The sequence below is a fragment of the Amblyraja radiata genome, chromosome 21, assembly GCF_010909765.2.
Source record: "Amblyraja radiata isolate CabotCenter1 chromosome 21, sAmbRad1.1.pri, whole genome shotgun sequence".
NCBI lineage: Eukaryota > Metazoa > Chordata > Chondrichthyes > Rajiformes > Rajidae > Amblyraja > Amblyraja radiata.
Window position 1 is genome coordinate 28,388,188 of NC_045976.1, and position 24,979 is coordinate 28,413,166.

General features: G+C 42.0%; 1 protein-coding gene across 7 annotated transcripts in view; it reads right to left on the reverse strand.

Moving 5' to 3' along the window:
- napepld (N-acyl phosphatidylethanolamine phospholipase D) overlaps positions 1-24,979 on the reverse strand; it is a 49,482-nt gene that overhangs the window by 2,986 nt on the left and 21,517 nt on the right. For all 7 annotated transcript variants that reach the window (XM_033039874.1, XM_033039877.1, XM_033039876.1 and 4 more), the window contains one exon: positions 23,209-23,323. In XM_033039874.1, coding sequence (XP_032895765.1) covers positions 23,209-23,323 — 115 coding nt within the window. The remainder of the gene's footprint in view (positions 1-23,208; positions 23,324-24,979) is intronic.

A 24,979-nucleotide genomic window follows, 5' to 3' on the forward strand; every position in this document is an offset into this window, starting at 1 on the left:
AGAACAGTTCAAAAGGAACGAGCCCTTCGGCCAACCATGTAGCCAAGTTAAACAGCTCATTGTTTAACTAACATAATCCATATCTCTCTATTCCCTGTGCCTATCGGACGGCCTCGTAAACACCATTATCATATCTGCCTCCACCATCACCCCTAGCAATGCATTTCTGGCCTCCACTACTCTGTACAAAAATCTTGCCCCGCACATCCCCTTTAAACTTTCCTCCAAGTCTATCTAACCTCTCCCTGTAGCTGACACCCTCTAATCCAGGCATCATTCTGGTCAACCTTCTCTGCACCACCATTTAACACAGTGGCCTTCAATACTCAGGGGCTTCCCGAGTTAAGGAAGATGCGACTTATGGAAATCTTCCATATATGTTTAAAGAATTTATCAAGATACGAAAGTTACAGAAATGAAAACTGGTATTCATTAACTACTGAATGAAGTTAATTCATTAGATGTTCCATTAGCTTAATTAGTGCTAACCTGGGTGAACATAAAAGATGGTAAAAGAATGATAGTAAGTTTATACAGAACTATACGATGTGAGTAGCTCTATAGTCTAACAAATGGATACTATTCAACAATATGGGATGATTATATTCTGATAATAGTTCTAGTTACCAATCCTATTTAATTACATTTTTATGAAATTTGGTTTTGTGGGTGAATAATTGGATGGGCTTGTAGAAATCTATCACATTAATATTAATAGCAAGTCCTCTTTTAATGTATTAAAAAACAAATTTTCAGTTGCTCCATACACCCAGGGGTGTTTCACATCATTATAGTATGAAATGCGGCATGGCTACAGGATAGATACTTCTGTCCACATCCCAATTGGCACCAAAGTTTCTCTTGCCAATCACTTCTGCACTTGCAGATCGGCACTGACGTGGGGAAAAAACATGTGGTTTGCCTAGAGTTCTCAGAAGTGGAATAGTTATATAACTTAGGGACCATGTAGTTGCTGTAGCTGCTATTGAAAGAGTATTTTAATTCCAAACCCCTTAAGTTGAAGACAGCTGCTGCAGTCTCTATAGGCAGTTGCTGCTAGGGAGTGTGGCAGGTTGCATTTTAGTGCATCAAAATAATTTAAGGTGGGTGGGGGGGGGGGGGGGGGGGAAAGACAGGGTTATTTGGTGATTTTCATTTTGTTTTTAAATATGTATATTTAACAATGCTTGTGGGTCCTTAATTGCAGATTGGGTCAAAATACAGCACCAATCGATTGCATCTGAAATACACAAAATCCTGCAACAGTTTGCTATGCTATGACGTCTATCATAAACCTGACTCCCACTAGACTACGCTTCTTCCCACCCTGCTTCCTGCAAAGATTCTATCCCCAACTCCCAATTCCTGCATCTCATCCGCTTCTGCTCCCAAGATGAGGTGTTCCATACCAGGACATCCAAGATGTCCTCATTCTTTAGGGAACTCAGGTTCCCCTCTTCCATTATGGATGAGGCTCTCACAAGTGTCTCCTCGGTACCCCACAGCTCCACTCTTGCTCCCCCTCCCTCTAGTCACAACATGGACAGAGTTCCCCTAGTCCTTACCTTTCATCAGCCATCGCATACAACACATAATCCTCCAACATTTTCACCACCTCCAACGGGATCCCACAACTAGTCACATCTTCCTATCTCCACCCCTTTCCACCTTCCGCAGAGACCATTCCCTCCGCAACACCCTGGTTAACTCACCCCTCCCCACCCAAACCACCCCTTCCCCAGGTACCTTCCCCTGCAACAGCTGGAAATCCACCACCAGTCCCTTTTCTTCCTCAACTTTGTCCAGGGACCCCAACAGTCCTTTCAAGTCAGGCATAGGTTCAAATGCACCTCCTGCAATCTCATCTACCGTATCCGTTGTTCAAGGTGTGGACTCTTATACATCGGTGAAACCAAACGTAGACTGAACAATCGTTTAGCTGTACACCTTCGCTCAGTCCATCTGGACCTACCTGAACTCTTGGTTGCCAAATACTTTGATTCCCCTTCCCACATTGACCTTTCTCTCCTAGGCCTCCTCCATTGTTACAGTGAGTCCAGATGCAAATTAGAGGAACACCACCTCATATTTTGCTTGGGCAGCTTACAACCCAGTGGTATGAATGTTGATTTATTTAGCTTCAAATAACCTTTGCATTTCCCCCCCTCCCCCTCTCCATCCCTTCCCCACCCAAGTCGTACCAGCTTCAAAGTTGTCTGGTTGAATCTCATTGTCTGTACTTGTTCTCACCTGGCAAACAGCTAACAATGGACGGTTTCCTTTATCATCGTTACTTTTTTTCATAGCAAAAGGATTTGCGTATAGGAGCAGGGAGGTTCTACTGCAGTTGTACAGGGTCTTGGTGAGACCACACCTGGAGTATTGCGTACAGTTTTGGTCTCCAAATCTGAGGAAAGACATTCTTGCCATAGATGGAGTACAGACAAGGTTCACCAGACTGATTCCTGGACTGGCAGGACTTTCATATGAAGAAAGACTGGATAGACTCGGCTTGTACTCGCTAGAATTTAGAAGATTGAGGGGGGATCTTATAGAAACTTACAAAATTCTTAAGAGGTTGGACAAGCTAGATGCAGGAAGATTGTTCCCGATGTTGGGGAAGTCCATAACAAGGGATCACAGTTTAAGGATAAGGGGGAAATCTTTTAGGACCGAGATGAGGAAAACATTTTTCACACATAGAGTGGTGAATCTCTGGAATTCTCTGCCACAGAAGGTAGTTGAGGCCAGTTCATTGGCTATATTTAAGAGGGAGTTAGATGTGGCCCTTGTGGCTAAAGGGATCAGGGGGTATGGAGAAAAGGCAGGTACAGGATACTGAGTTGGATGATCAGCCATGATCATATTGAATGGCAGTGCAGGCTCGAAGGGCCGAATGGCCTACTCCTACACCTATTTTCTATGTTTCTATTTGTTCTAAATCTCTCTACATCACCATCTATATTCTCTCGCTTCCATTTCTCCTGACTCTCAGTCTGAAGAAGGGTCTCAACCCGAAACGTCACCTGCTCCTTTTCTCCAGAGATGCTGTCTGACCTGCTGAGTTACTCCAGCTTTTTGTGTCTATCTAATAGTTGGCTCTATGAAGTACTTGTATCTAATTCACACACTACTGATTAGTTAAAAAGGTTAATATTTCAATTACTCAAAGGGACACGCAAATGCTTTAAAAAGAACATGGAAAATGTTGATGTTATAGACATCAAATAATGAGTTAAAGGTCCAGAAGGAGAAAAAGCTTGAAGAAGAAAAGGTGAAAATTGATAGCAAGTTTTGAAAGTCCTAAAAGGCATAGATAGATGGGAATATTTTGCTTATGTCAAAAACATATTTCACCCGAGGGTTTTCAAAATAATTCTGGATTACCACTCTGGTGCCTGGGTAAAAATGCTGTGTGTCACGGAATCAACAGCATGGAAACACCTCCTTCAGCCAACCAAGTCTTTACCAAACACCAAGCACCCATTTATACCAATCCCTTTTAGTTTCCATAAATTCCAATTAACACCTCACAGATTTCACTATTTACTTACACTTTGAGTTCCATATACAGTGGCCAATTATCTACTAGTCCACATCTTTGGGATTTGGCAGAAACCGTAGCACCAAATGTGGTCAAAGGGAAAACATGCAGACTCCACTAAAACAGCACCAGAGGAGTGAAGTTGGGACTGTAAACAACCCTTGACTAGTTGTAGCATTGTGTTGTCCATACACGAGTGACCTTAGAGCTACCCTGAGGGGCTTTAAACTAAAGTAATTAGCATTTATAATCTTATATGTAACTGTTCAAGAAACTGCCAAAACTTCATTTATAGACTATGGACATCAGTCAAATTTATTGTCTATATAAACCCGCTAAGAAACACCAAAAATCTGACTGAAACATAATGACAATCACCAGTCTCTGCAGGATGCCCCATGTAACTTACTACTTTGTAAGTGTCCACGGTTGTTACAAGGTCACCTTTGGAACTTCATTTAAGGCAATGATATGTAACACTTTTTTTTCGCAGTAACTCTTCCAATGCCCACTCATCTGAAACAGATCTACAACACAGCAATGTTGTCATATAAGTCTCTTGCAATTTCCAAAGCTTGCTGTCACTTTTTGTTTTTTTGCCTGATTATGGGTAAATATTGCCATTAACTTTTAGTTTCAACCCAAAATAAACCCTCGATAGATTCACATGTAGTTCAAATTGCCTAATTACAACCTATTGAATGCGAGTAAATTATAGACATCCAGAAGATTATTTTAAGGCATAAACCAGAGACAGCTTTAAATTGCTATTTATGAAGCAGTAATAACCATAAATTAGGTCCAGAGTCAAATTCCATAACATTCACGTGCCCTAGTTTTTTTAAACAGCATAGTTTCCATATGTATTCATTTACTGCGCTACAACTACTCAGAACTATATTAAAAAAATGTTATGGTGCATAATGTTTTGTAGGGCAATAGCCAAAGCCAAGTGATCGCACAATCAATGGATAAGATCAAAGGTCTGCAGTCATTCCTGTCACAACTATTACGATGGACAATTTAACAATGACATGAGAAGAAAGAGGCTCCAAAAGTATCCCATCCTCAATAATGCTACAGACTTGCATACTGGACTACTGTAGCAATTATATGCTGCAGTTTATGTTACTGTTACGAATCAGATGGCAGCCCCCATTGTTACCATCCCTTTCCCACCTCACCAGAAACTCAATTGCCCTTTTCTCTCCATAGCTGCTGCCTGACCCACTGAGTTTCTCCGATAGTTGGTTCTAAAGTCGAGAATCTGCAGTCTTTTGTGTCTTGGCCACTTCATCTAGGCTTCCTCCTAAGAGCCCCACCGGGGCAGCATAGAGGCACAGTGGTAGAGTTGCTGCCTTACAGCGCCAGAGACCTGGGTTTAATCCTGACCACTGTTGCAGTCTGAATAGAGTTTGTACGTTCTCCTCGAGACAACGTGGGCTTTCCCCGGGGGCTCCTGCTTCCTCACACATTCCAAAGACATACTGGTTGGCATGGACTCGGTAGGCTGAAGGGCCTGTTTCCGCATTGTATCTCAAAACTAAACAAAAAAATCTCAGAAGCCAGTCTCTAGCTAATTCAATGTGCCCATGTGATTTAAGGAAATCACTGAGCACTGGGTACAGCAAAGGACTCAGCTGCAGCCAAAATCCCAACTGAGCTCCACATAGGCCCCTAATAAAGCAGTTCTAGAATCAATACAACACTGGTATCCATCTAACTGGGGAAATTGCCTAGATATGTCCATTCATATAGATATGGGCCGGCAGATGGCACAATGGGCTAAGTGTTCGGCTGGCAACCGGAAGGTAGCTGGTTCGAATCCCGCTTGGAGTGCCTACTGTCGTTGTGTCCTTGGGCAAGACACTTCACCCACCTTTGCCTGTGTGTGTCCTTGGTCAAGACACTTCACCCACCTTTGCCTGTGTGTGTGGATGTAATTATGTGAAGCACTTTGGGGTCAATGCAAATTGAACAAAAATGTGCTATATAAATAAAGATTTTTTTTTTTTTTTTTTTAATTCAAAACAGGATAAATCAAATCCAGCAAATTAATTACCCAATCACTCTACTCAATCGACAAAGTTTAAAATGCCTAGTTTGTGTTTTACCAGAACGACGTGGCTCCAGATTTCATCACAGCCCAAGGACCAGAAAGCTGAATTCCAAAGATAATGTTGAGAGAGACAGCCTTTGACCAATGTACCATTAGATGATGTGACATCAAGGAGATTAAGCTGAAGTTAATGGGCAAGAAGGAAAACATGCCAATGGCTAGTCATACTTCACACAATGAAAGCTGGTGGAGATCGGTGGCATAGGAGTTCCTCAAGACAATTTCCCAATTTATCAATAACCATCCTTTCATTAGTGAGAATGTTCACTGATGACACAATATAATCATAATTCCTTAGAAAAATGAAGCAGGCCATACATCGACCTAGAGAATACCAACGCATTTGTGTCACCAAAGTGCCAGGCATTAACCATGTCCAACAAGAGAGTATTGGGACGACAGATGGCACAATGGGCTAAGTGTTCGGCTGGCGACCGGAAGGTGGCCGGTTCGAATCCCGCTTGGAGTGCATACTGTCGTTGTGTCCTTGGGCAAGACACTTCACCCACCTTTGCCTGTGTGTGAATGTGTGTGGGTGATTGGTGGTGGCCGGAGGGGCCGTAGGCGCAGAATGGCAGCCACGCTTTCGTCAGTCTGCCCCAGGGCAGCTGTGGCTACAGAAGTAGCTTACCACCACCGAGTGTGCTGAGGAGTGAATGAATAATGCGATGTAATGCGCCTTGAGTATTAGAAAGGCGCTATATAAATCCCATCCATCATTATTATTATTATTAGTCTTCTGTCCATGATATTGAATGACATTACTTTGTTCTAGTTTACCATTATCAATAGCCCAGAGGTCAGGTTGTTCAGATCAGCCACATAAATACACTTAATAACTCATCATCTGAGATCTCAGAACCTTTCCTCCATTTAAAAGGCACAAGTCAGGAAAGTCATAAAATTATTTCCTTTTGCCATGAATCAGGACAAGGCAGCCTACTTGACAGGCAACCTATTCACCATCTCATTTCCTCCAGTATAAGTCAAGTATTTTACTTTTCAAGTCAACTATTTATTGTCATACGCAGTGCAGTTAGGTACAGGGTACAATGCAAATATTGCAGACACATGGACTCGGATAACATACAAATCCAAAAATTATACATAAATTGTCTAAAATAGCAAATATATATATATATATTTTTTTTAAACGATGTTAGTGCAAAAACACAATTAGAAACCAAGTCCATGGTAGTGTAAATGGAGTTTTATTCTGTTCTGTTTCTCAGGTAGGATTAGGGTTAACAGGCCAACAATGTCTGTGCCGAACATGATGGCAAGACCATCTGCCGGCACATAATCCATATCCCTTCATTCCCTGCATATACATATGCCTAACCAAAAGTGATTTCAATGGCAGAATTTATCTCAATAAATTCTCTTAATACAAATTTAAATGTTTCCTCTCTGAACCCAACATTGATCCATCAAAAAATTGGAAGGAATCAAAAGAAATAAGGGAATAAGAAATAGTGAGAAAATAAACATATTTTCTCACAACACGGAAGGTCACTGCCCACAGAATCTATGCTAGCTCTCGGGGCTATCCTGTCAATTGTACACCATCCCCTTTTATTCCCATAACGCTTTTCTTTCTCGCGTGTTCATTACCTCCCATCTGATTCTCCTATCACCTAATATCCTTTGGGAAATTCACAGTAGCTAATGAACCACCAGCCCCATTCGATTTATATGGTGTTTGATTCATGCTAAAAAGATGGCACATAATTCATGAGCAAATTTGCAAAGAAAGTGGCACTACAATGCTGTAAATCCAGCACTGCGAGTTAATTCCCGAGTTTAAAGCACTCCAATTATTCAGCATCAGATAAAATCATTATATTTTAAAATCTTTAATTCAACAGAAAGACTTAATTTTATGGTAAATACAACATTGTACAATATAGATTCATAAAGTTATCTAGCAGAGAAACAGGCCCTTCATCCCAACTTGTCCATTTTGCCACTCTGAGCTAGTCCTGAAAAAGCTACAAAATTCAGCTTCATCATTCCCATTTGCCTACATTTCTCTAACCGGCAGCTTGTTTCACCAGCCTGTGGTCCCACAGGTCCCCTTTAAATGTTTCCCTCTCATCTAAAATCTAGCCCCTAAATTTAGATTCTCATATCCCAGAAAAAAGACTGTGACCACCATATTCATGCACCTCATGATTTTATATACCTCCATATGGTCACCCATCAGCTTCCCTTGTTCCAGAGAAAAAAACTCCCTCCAACCTATCCATTCTCTCCTTATAGTTAATTCCCTCTAGATGCGGTAACATCTGTGTGTTCTATATTGGTGCAGGAGACAGCATCAATGCAGGCATCAATTTAGCAAGGGGGCTAGATGTGGCAGAATTGTGATACATTGCCAACACAGACAGCCGCAGCTGGAGCCCATGCAAGAAATAATCGCCACTCATTCGATCTGCAGAAAATGGTAGGAAGTCAAAGAGAAGTTGTTGAGGATAAGGACAGGTTCTGCAAGCAGATATGAATGTTAGTGGAGGGAATGGTTCGTCATGTTAGCACTATTTCCGGTAAAAGAAAGTAGCCCTGTTAACAAATCACCAAATTAGAACCACACAAATGTGTCCACAACAAGGTGATCTGGCAAATTTGGCTCAAGGACTTAGAGTTGCTGTGTAATGGATATTCAGCCAGAGAAAAGGAAAATTAGTATAAAAGGAAAATCGTAGAAAATTGTTCAGTAATGTTGAGCCAAAAAAAACTATCCCAAACCAATTAAGTGCTCAAATTACCAAAAGATAGCCTGTAAATTTAATTCCTGGTTTCTTTATCAGAGACCTTCTGAGAACGTTTGAAGGAGTGTGTTAAAAGACAGCTCAAACCACCCTGATCACTGATACTGGATAGCATAGTAATTCCTTGTTTTGTTCATTTGTGCGCTCAATTTACTTCTTGGCATAACATCACCGAACATTTTATGATTTTCTCTTTGTATTGCACAGGTTACACTAATTGCTTGCCCAACTCTTTCTTATAGGCGTACATTTAGCTCTACACAGCAATAAAATTAACATCAAAATCTCCAATAAACTATTGCTAAACTCGAATAAAGTCCACGTTACCAATATGTAATTCTAACAACACAAACAAAAAAATGCAATATTAAGCTCTCAATAAAACTTTAGGATGGCCCCATATAGACTGGTAAATGCTCACTTTTCCCACCAGGCATTCCTCAACCTTGTAACCTCCTCTCTATGTCTGCCTTCAAACATTTTGGGCCCTGAACAATACAAGGCTCATCAATCCTCCGCAAACTAAATTAATTAACTTATCGTAGATGTGCATAATTTACACTGGCAGTATACTTGGAATGGTTACATAAGTAATAAACTGCGTGAGAAAACCTACAGACAAGAGGAGAGGAGTTTCTAATTAATTTCCAGGCCAACCTCTCGACTGCAGTAGCGGTGATGTTGCCAATGGCTTTCACTCATGCTACTGTGGTCAATGCAGAAGCATAACAGAGATCTATGGAAATGATAAACGAACTGAAACAGGTTGAAAACAGGGGCTTACAAAATAAACTCAATATTTATGTTAAGCGTGAATGATAAAAGAGTAGATGAAAAGATGTGTGGTTAGAAAAGACTACATGCATTAAATATAGAATTTGTCCAGAGAAAAGTAGTTAAACTGGGTGGGTTTGGGGGAAATGGAAAGCTCTTGCAAGGAACAAAATTAATATTATCATAAAATATCCAGAAATAACGAGGAGATATTAGGCAAGCTTAATTAAAGGGATGACAAACAAGTTATTTGGTGGAATTGATTAATTAATTTAAACACAGCAATTGGTTTGATTTAAGTAGTTTTGAGTAAAGTGTTGTTGAAATCTCAGCCAACGTATTCTCACTATTTCTTACAACATCAGTCACTTCACTCTCCTAAAATATTTGATCTTGCAAATTGTAATAAAACTGAACTTAGGAAACCATTTTTTTTTTCATTTAAATACATACACATTCCCTATAGCTTTCTAAAGTTGGGGGTGTGGCATAGAGACAAGTCATAAGTATTAAATAGATGCCTCATAGCCAATTTTTTACTCCTTTGGGTGGGACAGAGTTAAAGTCGATTGGCTACCTACTGATTAAAATAAACCAACTATTTCAATTACTGTGCTGAAAAGAAGCTTCATATGAGCTGAAAATGGCTTTAAATCCATGAGCTATCTATTTAAATAGAAACCTACACATTTGCAAACAGGTAATTTTCCAAGCGTTAATTATTATGTTGGACATTCATAGACATATTTCAAATAAGCAGGTAATGGATAAGAATATACAATAAACAAAATTATGATTCCCTTATTACACAAACTGACAGACATGCGATTTTAAACTGCAGCATGTAAAAAGTGGAGTGTAAAGTCAATCTCATACAGATGGAGTCTACCAGCAGGTCACCAGGTTGAAGCACATAGGGCTGGATTTGCACTTTCTACTAACTAAAAGTCACTTCCTGAGATTTCTGTTCTCTTAGGTTGGCAAGTCCAAAGTCACATTTCCCCTCTTTCGAGCAACTACAATCTATCTATATATACTTTTAAAAGAAAAAAAAAGAGAGAGATTACTTGAAATCAATTTCCAAGTAATGCAAAGGTTTGCACCATAGCTGAAGAATGGAGGGAAAATTCATTAAGTGTAAGTTCTATCATTGCACTGCCAAACTGAAACTTGCCGTATGTTAAATGTATGGGTTTGCATTTTGATTTACTTTTCAACAGTGTTAGCTGATAAACATGTCCAATTTATTTTATTCCTATGCAAAAAAATAATGTATTTGAAAGTAATCTACAGGATGGAGACGACAAAGAAAAAAGGTAAACTATTTCTATAGTGGTTTCCTCCATCTCAGGAAGTCCCAATACAATTTACAGTCAATTAAGTACTGTTGGTAATGTGTAAGTGTAAACATTATTAAAATGTCAAGAGTCAAGTCGAAGTTTATTGTCATGTGTCCCTAACAGGACAATGAAATTCTTGCTTTGCTTCAGCACAACAGAACATAGTAGGCATTGACTACAAAACAGATCAGTGTGTCCATATACCATTATATACGTAAATACACACATGAATAAATAAACTGATAAAGTGCAAATAACAGATAACGGTCTTTTTAAATCTAAAAACTTCCAAGGGTTTGGAAACTATTGTCTTTAAATGTTTTTTTGGTTCCAGATCAGAGCTGAAATTATGGAATTTCTATTCCTGATAAAATTTACCTCCCATTTGCAAATTACACGATAGATCAGAAATACATTAGGCTGGCACCACAAAACCTCACAAATGAGCCTTTTCCTGGAAAATCTCAATTAAATATCAGTAAAGATTCATTTATAATACTCAATTTCCTCTAATCATGCACCATATGACAATCTCATGCCTACATTCTCACGCCACCCCTCATTTTCAAACCACTGAATCATACACCACTGTTTGTCCTGCCCTCCTACTATTGATGCGAGAGGCTGAAAAAATAAATACTGTATGGTTTAGTTCCTGAAGATAAGAGTACAGCCTATATCTGTATGGCTTTACCCATACGTACTGTAGCTATTAACATCATTAGTTTTATTTTGGTTGGAAGTTAGCTAATTTTCCTTTTGACTAAACAAACATTTAGCTGACAAAAAAAAAAATGCCTTTAAACCCAGAGGATATATCAGTGATAATTACAAACATGTATGCCGTCTTGAAAGTTACCGAAAATTGTTTGAAACCACGTGACTGCTTCAAGAACAATGTTCCCTCTCGAATAAAAGCTCTGTTGGCCTTATGTAGGTTTGAATGATGCCCAGGAGCGGGGGTGAGAGCGAGGCACCACACAGAAAGGCTGCAACCACTGTCTTTAGAGACCAGTTCACAGCGTCATTCCTCACATAATAAGTTGCTGCTGCAGCTCTCAATTGTTCAGAATGTTCAATTTTACTTTTAACCCCTTTCTTGTGGGATCCATTTCCCCTAATCCCTCTCTGCCTTCTTCTATCTTTTATATATATCTCTATCAAGAGAGGAGCCAGACAAGAGGAAATGAGACAAAGGGTTGTTTGATTAAAGTGAGCAGGAATAAAAGCACAATGGAGGCAGCTGAACAAGGAATGGAAGTGAAGACAGCAACACCATCTGGAAGAAAGGGTAATTGCTGACAACTAGAGCTGGACCTCAACTCAAGACAGACCAGGGGAAAGGATTAAAGTCTGTCTGGCACTCAGTAAAGATTGGACATTTCAATAGAACACACCAACAGTTTGTGTTCTGTAAACTGTTTTAATTGCTCTGTGAACGTTACTACAAACATGTCAGCTAACAGAGATGTATTTTTCTCAACTTAACAGCCTTCACCGTTTCACATCATGGTTTAATTGTTTATGTGCCCCGTACTCCTTAACCCAATTCAGTTTCTGTTCACTCATGTCCTCAGTACTTCCCATGGCCTGATCACTTCACAGATTCATCCTCATCACAAGTCCTACACCACCTACACTACCCCCCCCCCCCCCCCCCCCCCCCCCCCCCCCCCCCACCCCCACCCCCCACCTCCCCTCCCTGCACAGTTCTCCTTACTCACCTTCACTGCCAGCCAGACCTATCATGATCCTGGGCACCATATTGGTGGAGCTAGAACCAAAAAAACCCCAAAAGAATTGCAGATGTTGGAAATCTGTAATAAATATGCTGGAGATATGCAACAGGTCAGGGAGCATCTGTGGAGAGAGAAACAATATTCCAAGTAATGTCAATTACCTGAAACATTTCTGTTCACCAGCTCCTAATCTTCTGTGACCTTGATCCTGACCCATGGTGCTGTTTGTGTGGAGTTCATACGTTTTTGCACGGACCACATGGGTTTTTGCATGTACTCTCATTTCCTCCCACAACCTAAAGAAGTGCCTGCTGGTAGATTTACTATAGATTGCCCCTAATATGGGTGGGGACACGAGAATCAGGGGGAAGTTGATGAGTATTGGAGAGAGAATCGATTACTAGAGAAATTGCTAGGTCTGCTTCGTGAATCAGCATAGACTCGACGGGCATAACTCGTCTATAGTCAAATTAAAATAAGATAATTTAATCAGCTGCACCTGACTCAACTGAGGTTAACAACATGAGGAAGCTGGATTTATAACAACACAGTTGAATTAAAGTGTTCTGCAATATTCTGGTTTAATGGCCGCTTCTATTGTTTTTAATTTACCTTCTTGCCATTGTTGTGCTCAACAATGTATCATTTTCCTACATTATCCTGATCACATATATCATTATAACAACAGGAAATGATTGACCCTTCTCGCTGGAATGAAGCAAATGGTTACAATTTGGGCTAGTGTCTGAAAGTGCAGAGTGGTGTTGTATAGATAGGCATTTCTGTGTGATTTGCCTGGTTATAGGAGGATGGCTTGGGATGTGGGTACATCTATTGCCTATCCCCGGAGACCTGTCAAACTGGTGGCAAAGCATGGTGACTAGTTGTACCTGTCAGCTAAAGGGAAGAGATGGACCCAATCCAGACATGATGTGCTAGAACCCCCAAGATTAACAACCTTAATTTGGTTTTGATTTATATAATTCCAAGTTTAAATGTTGAAATTCGTGATGCATGAGTATTTGGGATTTCATTGACCAGAGAAAATGTTCAAAAGCAATAAACTAACAGGTGTAATCTGCATGTGAATAAAATTATCCAAGTGTTATACAGAATTAAAGTGGATAAATTAGATTATTGCCTGGGGACAAGGTATGCAGTTCAGGAAATAAATAGGCAAGCACTTGCCCATGCTGACCAACATCCACCAACTTCACTAGTCCTATCTGCCCATATTTGGCCCTTATCCCTCCAAACTTATTCTATCCACATACCCGTCTAAATGTTTCTTAAATGTTGCAACAGTACCGTGTCTCAACTACCTTTTCCGGCAGCTCGTTCCATACACACATCAACCTTTGTATTAGAAACATAGAAACATAGAAATTAGGTGCAGGAGTAGGCCATTCGGCCCTTCGAGCCTGCACCGCCATTCAATATGATCATGGCTGATCATCCAACTCAGTATCCCGTACCTGCCTTCTCTCCATACCCTCTGATCCCCTTAGCCACAAGGGCCACATCTAACTCCCTCTTAAATATAGCCAATGAACTGGCCTCAACTACCCTCTGTGGCAGGGAGTTCCAGAGATTCACCACTCTCTGTGTGAAAAAAGTTCTTCTCATCTTGGTTTTAAAGGATTTCCCCCTTATCCTTAAGCTGTGACCCCTTGTCCTGGACTTCCCCAACATCGGGAGCAATCTTCCTGCATCTAGCCTGTCCAACCCCTTAAGAATTTTGTAAGTTTCTATAAGATCCCCTCTCAATCTCCTAAATTCTAGAGAGTATAAACCAAGTCTATCCAGTCTTTCTTCATAAGACAGTCCTGACATCCCAGGAATCAGTCTGGTGAACCTTCTCTGCACTCCCTCTATGGCAATAATGTCCTTCCTCAGATTTGGAGACCAAAACTGTACGCAATACTCCAGGTGTGGTCTCACCAAGACCCTGTACAACTGCAGTAGAACCTCCCTGCTCCTATACTCAAATCCTATTGCTATGAAAGCTAACATACCATTCGCTTTCTTCACTGCCTGCTGCACCTGCATGCCCACTTTCAATGACTGGTGTACCATGACACCCAGGTCTCGCTGCATCTCCCCTTTTCCTAGTCGGCCACCATTTAGATAATAGTCTGGTATTAAAAGGTTATCCCTCAGGTTTCTATTAAATCTTTCTCCCCTCGCCTTAAATCTGTGTCCTCTGGTCCTTGATTCCCCTACTATGGGCATTTACCTGATCTATTCCTCTCATTATTTTGTACATCTTTGTAAGATCACCCTCAACCTCCTCTGCTCCAAGGAATAAAGTCCTGGGCTGCTCAACCTCTCCCTGTAGCTCAGGATCTGGCAACATCCTCGCAAATCTTCTTTGCATCCTTTCCACCTTGACAACATTTTTCCTATAACATGGCGACCAAAATTGAACACAATACTCTAAATGTGGCCTCGCCAACGTCTTACATAGCTGCAACATGACGTCCCAACTTCAATGGTCAACATCCCAACCACTACTCTGTGATCAATTTAAATTTCTTTACACCCTTTCCCCTCACATTACCACTGGCTGTTGTTTTTACATGAAAGTTACACAAGAGAGATGAAACTCAGGTATGCGGGCTACTTATCCACAGTTGCACTTTCTTGTCCATTCATGCCATTCAGCTCTTCCAAAGAAACACAACTGAAAGAAGGTAATCAGATCCATGGCCTTTTCTAAATAAAACTCCCAGCATTCCAGATGACTTGAACAGACCTGCACTACCCTAATCCTACCCACACACAACTGACCGACTTCATCCACTTCACCACTAACTTCCATCCAGCACTCAAATACACCTGGACCATTTCCGACACTTTCCTACCATTCCTTGACCTCACTATCTCCATCGCAGGTGATAGACTTCTGACCGACATACACTATAAACCTACTGATTCCCATGGCTATCTGGACTACACTTCTTCCCACCCTGCTTCCTGTAAGGACTCCATCCCCTACTCCCAATTCCTCCGTCTACGCCGCATCTGCACCCAGGATGAGGCGTTCCACACCAGGGCATCTGAAATGTCCTCATTCTTCATGGAACCGGGGGGGGGGGGGGGCGGTTCCCCTCCTCCACCATAGATGAGGCTCGCACCAGGGTCTCTTCCATACCCCGCAACACTGCTCTCTCTCCCCATCCCCCCACTCGCAACAAGGGCAGAGTCCCCCTAGTCCTCACCTTTCATCCCACCAGCCGTCATATACAACAAGTAATCCTCCGTCAGTTTCGCCACCTCCAACGTGACCCCACCACTCGCCACATCTTCCCATCTCCCCCCATGTCTGCCTTCCGCAAAGACCGCTCCCTCCATAACTCCTTTGTCAAATCTTCCCTTCCCTCCCGTACCACCCCCTCCCCGGGCACTTTCCGTTGCAACCGCAAGAGATGCAACACTTGTCCCTTTACCTCCCCCCTTGACTCCATTCAAGGACCCAAGCAGTCGTTCCAGGTGCGACAGAGGTTCACCTGCATCTCCTCCAACCTCATCTATTGCATCCGCTGCTCTAGATGTCAGCTGATCTACATCGGTGAGACCAAGTGGAGGCTTGGCGATCGTTTCGCCGAACACCTCCGCTCGGTCCGCAATAACCAACCTGACCCCCCGGTGGCTGGCTCAGCACTTCAACTCCCCTCCCATTCCGTATCCGACCTCTCTGTCCTGGGTCTCCTCCATGGCCAGAGCGAGCAACACCGGAAATTGGAGGAACAGCACCTTATATTCCGCTTGGGGAGTCTGCATCCTGGGGGCATGAACATTGAATTCTCCCAATTTTGTTAGTCCTTGCTGTCTCCTCCCTTTCCTCAGCCCTCGGGCTGTCTCATCCCATCCCTCAGCCTTCGGGCTCTTCCTCCTGCTTATTCCTTTCTTCTCCAGTCAGTCTGAAGAAGGGGTTTGGCCCGAAACGTTGCCTATTTCCTTCGCTCATAGGTGCTGCTGCACCTGCTGAGTTTCTCCAGCATTTTTGTGTACCTACCCTAATCCTACCCCGGCAACAGAACACTACAGACACATATTGGACTAGCATAGATTTGTTTCACATTTGTGTTTTACACTAATGTTGTGGCTTTTGCACAATATTTTTCCTTTCACTGCCTTGTAGAATTTATGTATAATTTATGACTGTATTTGTCTGAGTCTACGTGCCTGTGATTTTCCTGTGAGCAAGATTACACATGCAAATGACAATAGACCCAACTTGAATTGACAGGTCTGCACTTGTCTTTACTGACTCAAATCAGAAGAGGAGGAAGAAAAGAACTTGGATCACTGTGCATTGTCACCAATTATTTACCTGTAAATGTAACCTGGGTATCGTCATCGGGATAATTTTACCTGGATAATTTTAAATAAATATACATGGGATAACAGTGACTTTGGGAAGAGCACGGTGACTAATATGTTCAGGAAATAGAGCTTTGCTAATACTATTGGGAAACTTCAGAAAATACACCTGCTGAGTAGCTTCAGCTGACTTTGCATAACATACCCCACCTTCGAAGAACACGCCCTAGCTAAAACCCTCAGGATGTTCATACTAGCTATATTGTTAATGAATTACACCATGGTCAATAAATTCATGAAACACACTCTGCCTGAAAACTTCGGGAACCACACCCAATTTTTAGGAAATACAACCTAGATCATAGCTTCAGAAAACGCACCACAATTAATACTATGAACAGTCATATTCTGGCTCATGCCTTCAGGAAGCATAACCTGGGCAATACTTACGGGAAAAACACCCTAGCTAATATCTTTAGCTTCTGATAATAAACTAAACTAAAGCTTGTCACACTAAAGTGAGACAATAAACTAAAATGTAGTTTAGTTTATTGTCACGTGTACCGAGGTACAGTGAAAAGTTTTTTTTGTTTTTTGCCTAAATTCTTTGTGGAATTTCACCCTGATTAGTACCTGTAGGAACATCATTTGCCTAATACCTTGAACCGCTGTGTAGATACACATCACATCAATGTTATTAACTTCACCAAGCACATCTCAGCTAATACCTTGGAAACACACATGAACAAACGCCTTCAGGAAATACCCCCAGAGCAATGCTTCAGGAAACAGACCAGAGATAATATTTTCAGGAAAGGAACAAATAATATTAAGGTAATCCATCCCAAATAATAATTTCAGAAAATAAAATATCTCACCAACGTCTACATGAAGTACATCCTAGCAAATACCCAGAGCCACCTACAGAAGATGCATCCTGCCTAATATCTTTGTGGAGGTGCCTCCTGGTTAATACCTGTAGGAACATTGTTTGTCTGATACCTTAACACAATATGTAGATACACAGAGGAAGTGCAGTTGAGTTAATGCATTCAGACAACTTTGGGAAACAAACGCATTCTGATTGATAGATAAAAGAAAATCACACTGGTTAATATTTTTGGTAGCTTCAAACATCTTCTGCCCTGTCCAACATTTTCAGGAAACAATCCCTAAGTAATGTCTTCAGGCACCTTAAGGCAGTTTACTATGTCCAATATTATCAAGATTGACTGGACACAATCTGGTTAATACTTTCAGCCACATCCAGGAAACTTACCTTGGTTAATACTTTCAGGAAGCACATCTTGTCTAATACCTTAAGGCAACAATGCTACGGTAAAGGCGTTCCTATACCTACTGGAAACACACCTGGCTAATAGCTTAAGGAAAATTGTGAAGCGTACCTTCAGGAAACACAGCTTGGCTAATAGGTTTACGAAACACACCTGGTGAATACTTCAATGAATTGGATGCCAGCTAATACTTTCAAGAGTTACACCTTTTGCATTACATTCAATTACCTTCTATCAAATAATTTCAGGAAGTCGCCATTGCTAAAACCTCTAGGAAACACAACTTGTCTAATATTTTCAGAAAAGCACTCTGCCTAACATCATCAACAAGGTTCCACATGGTAGGCTGCTCTGGAAGGTTAGATCACATGGGATCCAAGGAGAAATAGCTGAATGGATAGCAAATTGGCTTCATGGAAGAAAGCAGAGGGTGATGGTGGAAGGTTGCTTCTCGGACTGTAGGCCTGAGACTAGTGGTGTGCCTCAGGGTTCGGTGATGTGCCCGTTACTGTTTGTCATCTTCATTAATGATTTGGATGAGAACATACAGGGCAAGATTAGCCAGTTCCCTGATGATACAAAAGTGGGTGGTTTTGCAGATAGTGAAGATGGGTGTGAAAGATTGCAGCAGGATTGATTGGCCAGGTGGGCTGAGGAGTGGTTGATGGAATTTAATACAGAGAAGTGTGAGGTGTTGCATTTTGGGATGTCCAACAAGGACAGGACCTACACAGTGAATGGTGGCCTCTGAAGAATGTTGTAGAGCAGAAGGATCTAGGAGTGCAAGTGCATGGTTCCTTGACGGTCAAGTCGCAGGTAGATAAGGTGGTCAAAAAGGCTTTTGACGCATTGGCCTTCATCAGTCAGAGAATTGAGTATAGAAGTTGGGAGGTCATGTTGTTGTATAAGACGTTAGTGAGACCGCATTTCGAGTACTGTGTTCAATTCTGGGCACCATATTACAGAAAATATATTGTCAAGCTTGAAAGGGTTCACAGAAGATTTATGAGGATGTTGCCAGGACTGAATTATTGGGAGAGGTTGAGTAGGTTGGGTTTCTATTCCTTGGAGCACGAGGGGTGATCTTACAGAGGTGTATAAAATCATGACAGGAATAGATTGGGTAGATGCACAGAATCTCTTACCCAGAGTAGGACCAGAGGATATAGGTTCAAGGTGAAGGGGGAAAGATTTAATAGGAATCCGATGGGTAACTTTTTCATACAAAGGGTGGTGGGTGTATGGAACAAGCTGCCAGAAGAGGCAGTTGAGGCTGGGGCTATCCCAACGTTTAAGAAACAGTTAGACAGGTACATGGATAAGACAGGTTTAGAGGGATATGAACCAAGTGCAAGCAGGTGAGACTAGTGTAGCTGGGACATGTAGGCCGGTGCGTAAAAATGCACCCTGGCTAAAAGGTCAGGTGTGTTCAAGCAGCACATTTCTGAATAATATCTTCAGAAACACATCCCAGCTAACACCTTCTTTGAAATTGAGCAGAAAAAAAACTGCAGAGTATAATTTTTAAACAAATTAGTATGTCATTTATTTTAATTTATCCTGAAGGATGAAGTTATGCTTTTGATTATATTTTTTTGGGAAAGGATCTTGCACACAATATTGAAGAGACAGAATAGTTTTTTAAAAATTGGGCTAAAGTAGGGAAAGGTGAAGTCCTATTCAAACAGCAATATGGCCCACCACAAATCAGTGAATAGGGCAACTGGAACATCCACAGTGTAAATAACCTTGTGGGAGACAATGGAAGTTTTGCCTGGACTTGTGGTTTATTTACAGGTAATTACAAGAAATACCCAGTGGCATCATGACTCAGACGAGGTGCAAATAATGTTGATGTTTCCACATACAAGAAAGCATTTTTAATACTGATATATTTTATCTCTGAATTTAATTATAGACCCTGATAATGGTTTTTATTACTCTCGAGATGAAGAATCACATCAACAGGCAATTAAAAAACAAGAGGTGCTAATCAGTGCTGCAAGAGAAAAGAACTGACTTTCTCAGCAAGTCTGTAACAGATCAAACTTTACACACACATTATGGCCAATAATAAGGAGAATGTTAACCAGAGTAATGTACTTAGCTCACTTACAGCATCTAAAAATGTCATAGTATTGGAAGGGTTGATTGTGAGGGATGGCAACGGAACATACAGCCCTTTTGTCAACGTCAACACAAAGCCTATATTCAAGAATGGAGTCAACGTGCTTAGGGGAGAGTGGAGGAATGAAAAATTGCCAACAAAAGAGAGTGGTTGGTGATCCGAAATTAGAATTGGAGATTTTTCCTTCCACCTGCCAGCTTAATAACAGTTGGAATCAGGGTTGACCCATTCCTTGTTCCAAACTATTTGGTTAGAAGCATAACCAAATATTCTCAATTATATTACTGTACTATGGGTCCACATGTCCAAAACTTTTAATATGTCACAGTTATCAAATCTTAAAACATTTGTCTTTCCTTAAATGATGTTGGTAATTTTGTGAGCAACCTGCCATTCATAACATACCAGACCAAATACCAAGATTGTCCTGAAATAAGCTCAGTCAAAGCAATGTTTTTTTTTGTGTCAATAGGCTTATTGGGTGTTTCCTCTTTCAAATGGATCTGCAAGCATTTTTATATTATTCAGCCATTTAGTAGCTTTGAACATCTTGCCATCTTTTCCAGTGCCTTTGAGAGAATCCCATGATTCCACATCTTTAGTTAGACAACCTCCCTTGTGGTGTGTTCCAGTTTCAGTTCGTTTAACATTTTCCTGACCTAGGAAAATGGATTGGGGTGGGAGGGGTTAGGGACCTCTCTCACTCCAACAGTTACTGGATTTCCATCCAGGAGTCTGGACAAGTGATCCAGGGAAATAAGCATGAATCATGCCATTGCAGTTGCAGTTGGAAGATTACAATTTATCTAGCATTAAAAAAGCAACTTTGAATAATAATGAACAAAAAATCCATCCATTTCATTTCGCTCATTCTGGTGAGGAAATGTGTTGGCCTTATGTAGTCTGACTAGATATCAATGTAATTGAATACTAACTGCCTCCATTGTGCAGAGGCATTTAGGGATAGACTAGACTAAGTGGGACACACGGGAGGCCTGGTCCCCCAACACAACCTATTCGCCAACGCAATATTCCACCACTCACTTGTTCCCCCAATGCAACGGCGGGAGCATTCTGTAGCCGGGGGACGGGGACGGCTTCAGGCGGGGCTTGTCGGGGGCTGGTGGGGGTGTGTGTGGGGTGCGGGGGAGAGGGGTGTGCGGGGTAGCGGGGTGTGCGAGGGAGAGGGGTGTGCGGGGAGAGGGGTGTGCGGGGAGGAGGGGTGTGCGGGAGGGGGTGTGTGGTGGTAGGGGGGCTGTGGGTGTAGGTGGGAGGGGTGTGGGGGTTGGGGGAGTGTGGGGTAGGGGGGGGGTGGGGATGGGGGGGGTTTGGGGAAGGGAGGGGGTGTGGGGGAAGGGAGGGGGTGTGGGGGAGGAATGTGGGAGGGCTCACTGGTTCCCGGCCCCGGCCGCACTCCTGGCTCCAGACTCACTCAGTTGTTCCAGTCCCCAGCGCTTGTCGTGCTCCCAGTCCCCGCCCGTGAACACAGCCCGCTCCCGTCCCCGAACACAGCCCGCACCCGCCCGCGAACACAGCCCATATTCCGCTGCTTCAGCTTTATTCTCGGCGGCTTGTGGACGGTGCTCACGGAGTCAGCCCCGCCTCCGGGGCTTTATTCTCCAGCAGGTGCCGGAAGTGGCGTTACCTTCATGGTGACTGACAGGCGAGAAGACCAATCTGCTGATCTGACGATTTTTTAAACCTTCATAACTTTTGTAATCTTCCACCGATCGGAACAAAACATGGTGTGCTTGGAGCAGAGGAGAACGGTGAGTAAGGTGGGGAGTAATCCTAGCAATATAGGGTACCATTTGTGCGCAAATTTAAAAACAACGCAGACCGGAAGCACGGCTGCCCAGCCAGCAGCTGTCTGTCTCTTCATCTTTTATTTTTTATTTTAGTTAGTTAAGTGTTTTGTTTGGAGGCCTATACTTTTTTTATGTGGGGGGTGGGGGGGGGGGGGGGAGGGGGAAACTACCTTTCAGGGTCCCTACCTGGTCGGAGAGGCGGCTTTTCTCCGGGCTGCAGCTTCGACCCGTCCTCGCGGCCTACCAGCGGGCCTGGAGCGGCGTTTCCTGTCGGGGACCGCCCAGAACCTCGGCTTCGGCGGCGGCACAGTGCTGGAGCGCTATCGTGGAGCGGGCGATGCCTTGCCTGGGTCGCCGCGCTGGAGCTCCGGTGAGCTGAGACCGCCGGGTAAAACATCGCGGAGCTGCGGGACTGTGGAGCGACCAGCTGCGACGCTGAACTTAACATCGGGAGCCTGGGATCTCTAGATGAGGTCGCTAGTTGTGGAGCTCCAACCGGCGCAGCCTTGTTGGCTTCGGAAGCCGCGGCCTCCAGTGCGGAAGCGGCCGTTCAAGGGTTCCCAGGCCGCTGGGTGGACTCTCCCGACGCCGGAGCAACATCACCCGGCGAGAACGGCCTGGAACATCGGGCCTCCGTAGAGGCAACTGTGGAGGCCTCAATGGGCCCGACTATGGGTGAACTGGGGTTGGGGACTGGACTTTGTGCCTTCCCTCATGGTGGGAGCCATTGTGGGGGGATGTTCTATGTGTTTAAGACTCTCATTGGTGTTATGTCCGTATTCTTTTTTTGTGTGCTGCAAAATGGCAAAAAGCATTTCACTTCACTACACCTGGGTGTATGTGAATGTGACTAATAAAATACCTTTGACCTTTGAAGTGGTCAAGATGAGTTTTAGTAATAATATAGATAGATAATAAATAACTTCTCCGTGATATTGACTTGCTGTGCCTGAATATTTAAAAAAATGCTGTATATGCAGAAGTCGTCAAATTTCACTTTCCCTCATTGTCTTGTGGCCAACATTTACCCACTTTCACCGGGATCCCAGTTGAAACTAGCTGTCATCCAATAGTACCCAATAAACCATTTAGTGAGTAATCCCTTTCATAACGATAAGGACCAGGCAGGATTCAGCTGTGATGCACTTCATGGCTATCGGTCTATGTACACTGGGGTCAGTCCATTGATGTACACTGACCCAGGTTGACATTTAATTGGTTGGACAAGACCTCATAGGTTGCTAGTTATACTTCCCACCTGTGCAGGTAAATAACATTAAAATCAAAGTACATGAATACCAAACGTGAAAATTAAGTTTCAACTTTAGAAGCCAACAAAATAAACTGAGCTATAAACTACTTACCTCATTGGCTAAAGCAAATGTTCCCCAATGTATTCCTATAGACCTCTTTGACTGAACATCTATGTGGATCCTCACAGCCTCTTCTGGATTCACGTGGTGATACTTCATAAACCATCTAGAGTAGAGACCAAGAAATTGACTGGTAAACAAACCATGAGCCACAAGTCTGAGAGGAGCAGATGGTGCATGTTTCTGTGCTTGAATGACACAATACGTTATGACCCTCCTTCCGGCCAGGCGTACTCTTGATCAATTCAACATATTGCAAAACAGAAACAGGATGAGTGACTGAGAGATTCAGAATCAGCTTGGCCAGTGCATGCACAAATGATATTACTTTGCTCGGACTATATTTGTTATTGCAAAAGCTCTATCATAGTAAATGGGCAAAAAGAGGACACCAGGAACATTCAATCAGACTCATTCTGCCATGAACTGAAAACTGCAGTTAACGCAGTTAATACAAAATAAGGATTATTAACAAAGCAAGCATGAGAAATGCAATCCACAAAATAACATACACGGCGAGTTGGAATAAATGTAGTTGTCATATCTGAAAATGTCACAACATTTCATACAATAAAGTCTTTTTCAAGAGAGGTTGTTGTTATGAAGGTAAATGGAGCAAGATGCCAGAAAGATAACAATTAATTTCCTAAGAAACGTCGATGAAGCAAGATTTTAGCTTGGGGTTTTGGTGGATTTCAGTACGATCAATTCTAGTCACAGCCAGATATTACATTTCTTAGTGTTTTAGTGAACAGTATCTCTAAAAATGCAATAACTTGGCACTGTGCATCTAAAGTGTGATCTTAAATTATAATCTTGAATCGCAATCCAAGACCATAAGAAAGAAAATCTCCTAAAATGATTGCAACCGAGTAGGAATGATTGCAACCGAGTAGGAATGACATAAAACATACTGTCTCCTCCAGAAGTCCATTCTTCTTCCCATGCAAAAATGTCAGGGTTTTCCTTAGCTTGTGGGACAACTGTTCAGTTATCTGATAACAGCAGTGAAGAAGATATTCCTGAATCTGGTGGTACATTCTTTCAAGCTTATGTATCTTCTGCCCACATGGGAGAGGAAAGAAGAGGGAAATGGTGAAAATGGTCCTTGAATATGTTGGCCGTCAAAAATAATCCATTCTGGTTTTGGTACCAGTTTTATTTTAATTAATTTTGTAAAGATGTCAAATATTTCATTCCAGAATTTTTGTATTTTTGTACAAAAAAACGAAAGAATGCGCTATGGTAGCTTCTTGACACAGACATTTATCACAGATGGGTGAGACATTAGGGAAGAATTTATTGATTTTAGTTTTTGAATAATATAGTCTATGTAATGTTTTGAATTGGATGAGGGTATGTCGTACGTTGATCGAACATTTATGCACCTGTAGTAAGTGATTATCCCAACTCTCTTTTGAAATTTTTATAGCTAATTCTTGTTCCCAGTCTCTTCTAATTCCATCAGTTGTGGGTATTTCTATGTTTAAGATGATGTTCTATAAGTACGATATTAGATTCGCTGATTCCGCCTTTGTCTTCATTGCTTCATCCAGTAAGTCTGTAGGCATATTATGATAGTCTTTTGTGTATTTTTTCAGATAATCACGAATTTGAAGATATTTAAAATATTGATTATTTTTCAAATTATATTTCAGTTGTAGTTGTTGAAATGATAGTAATTTTCCCAATTCATACAGATCTCCGAGCGTTTTGATTCCCATTCTTTCCCATTGTATAAATAAATAAAGGTAACCATGAA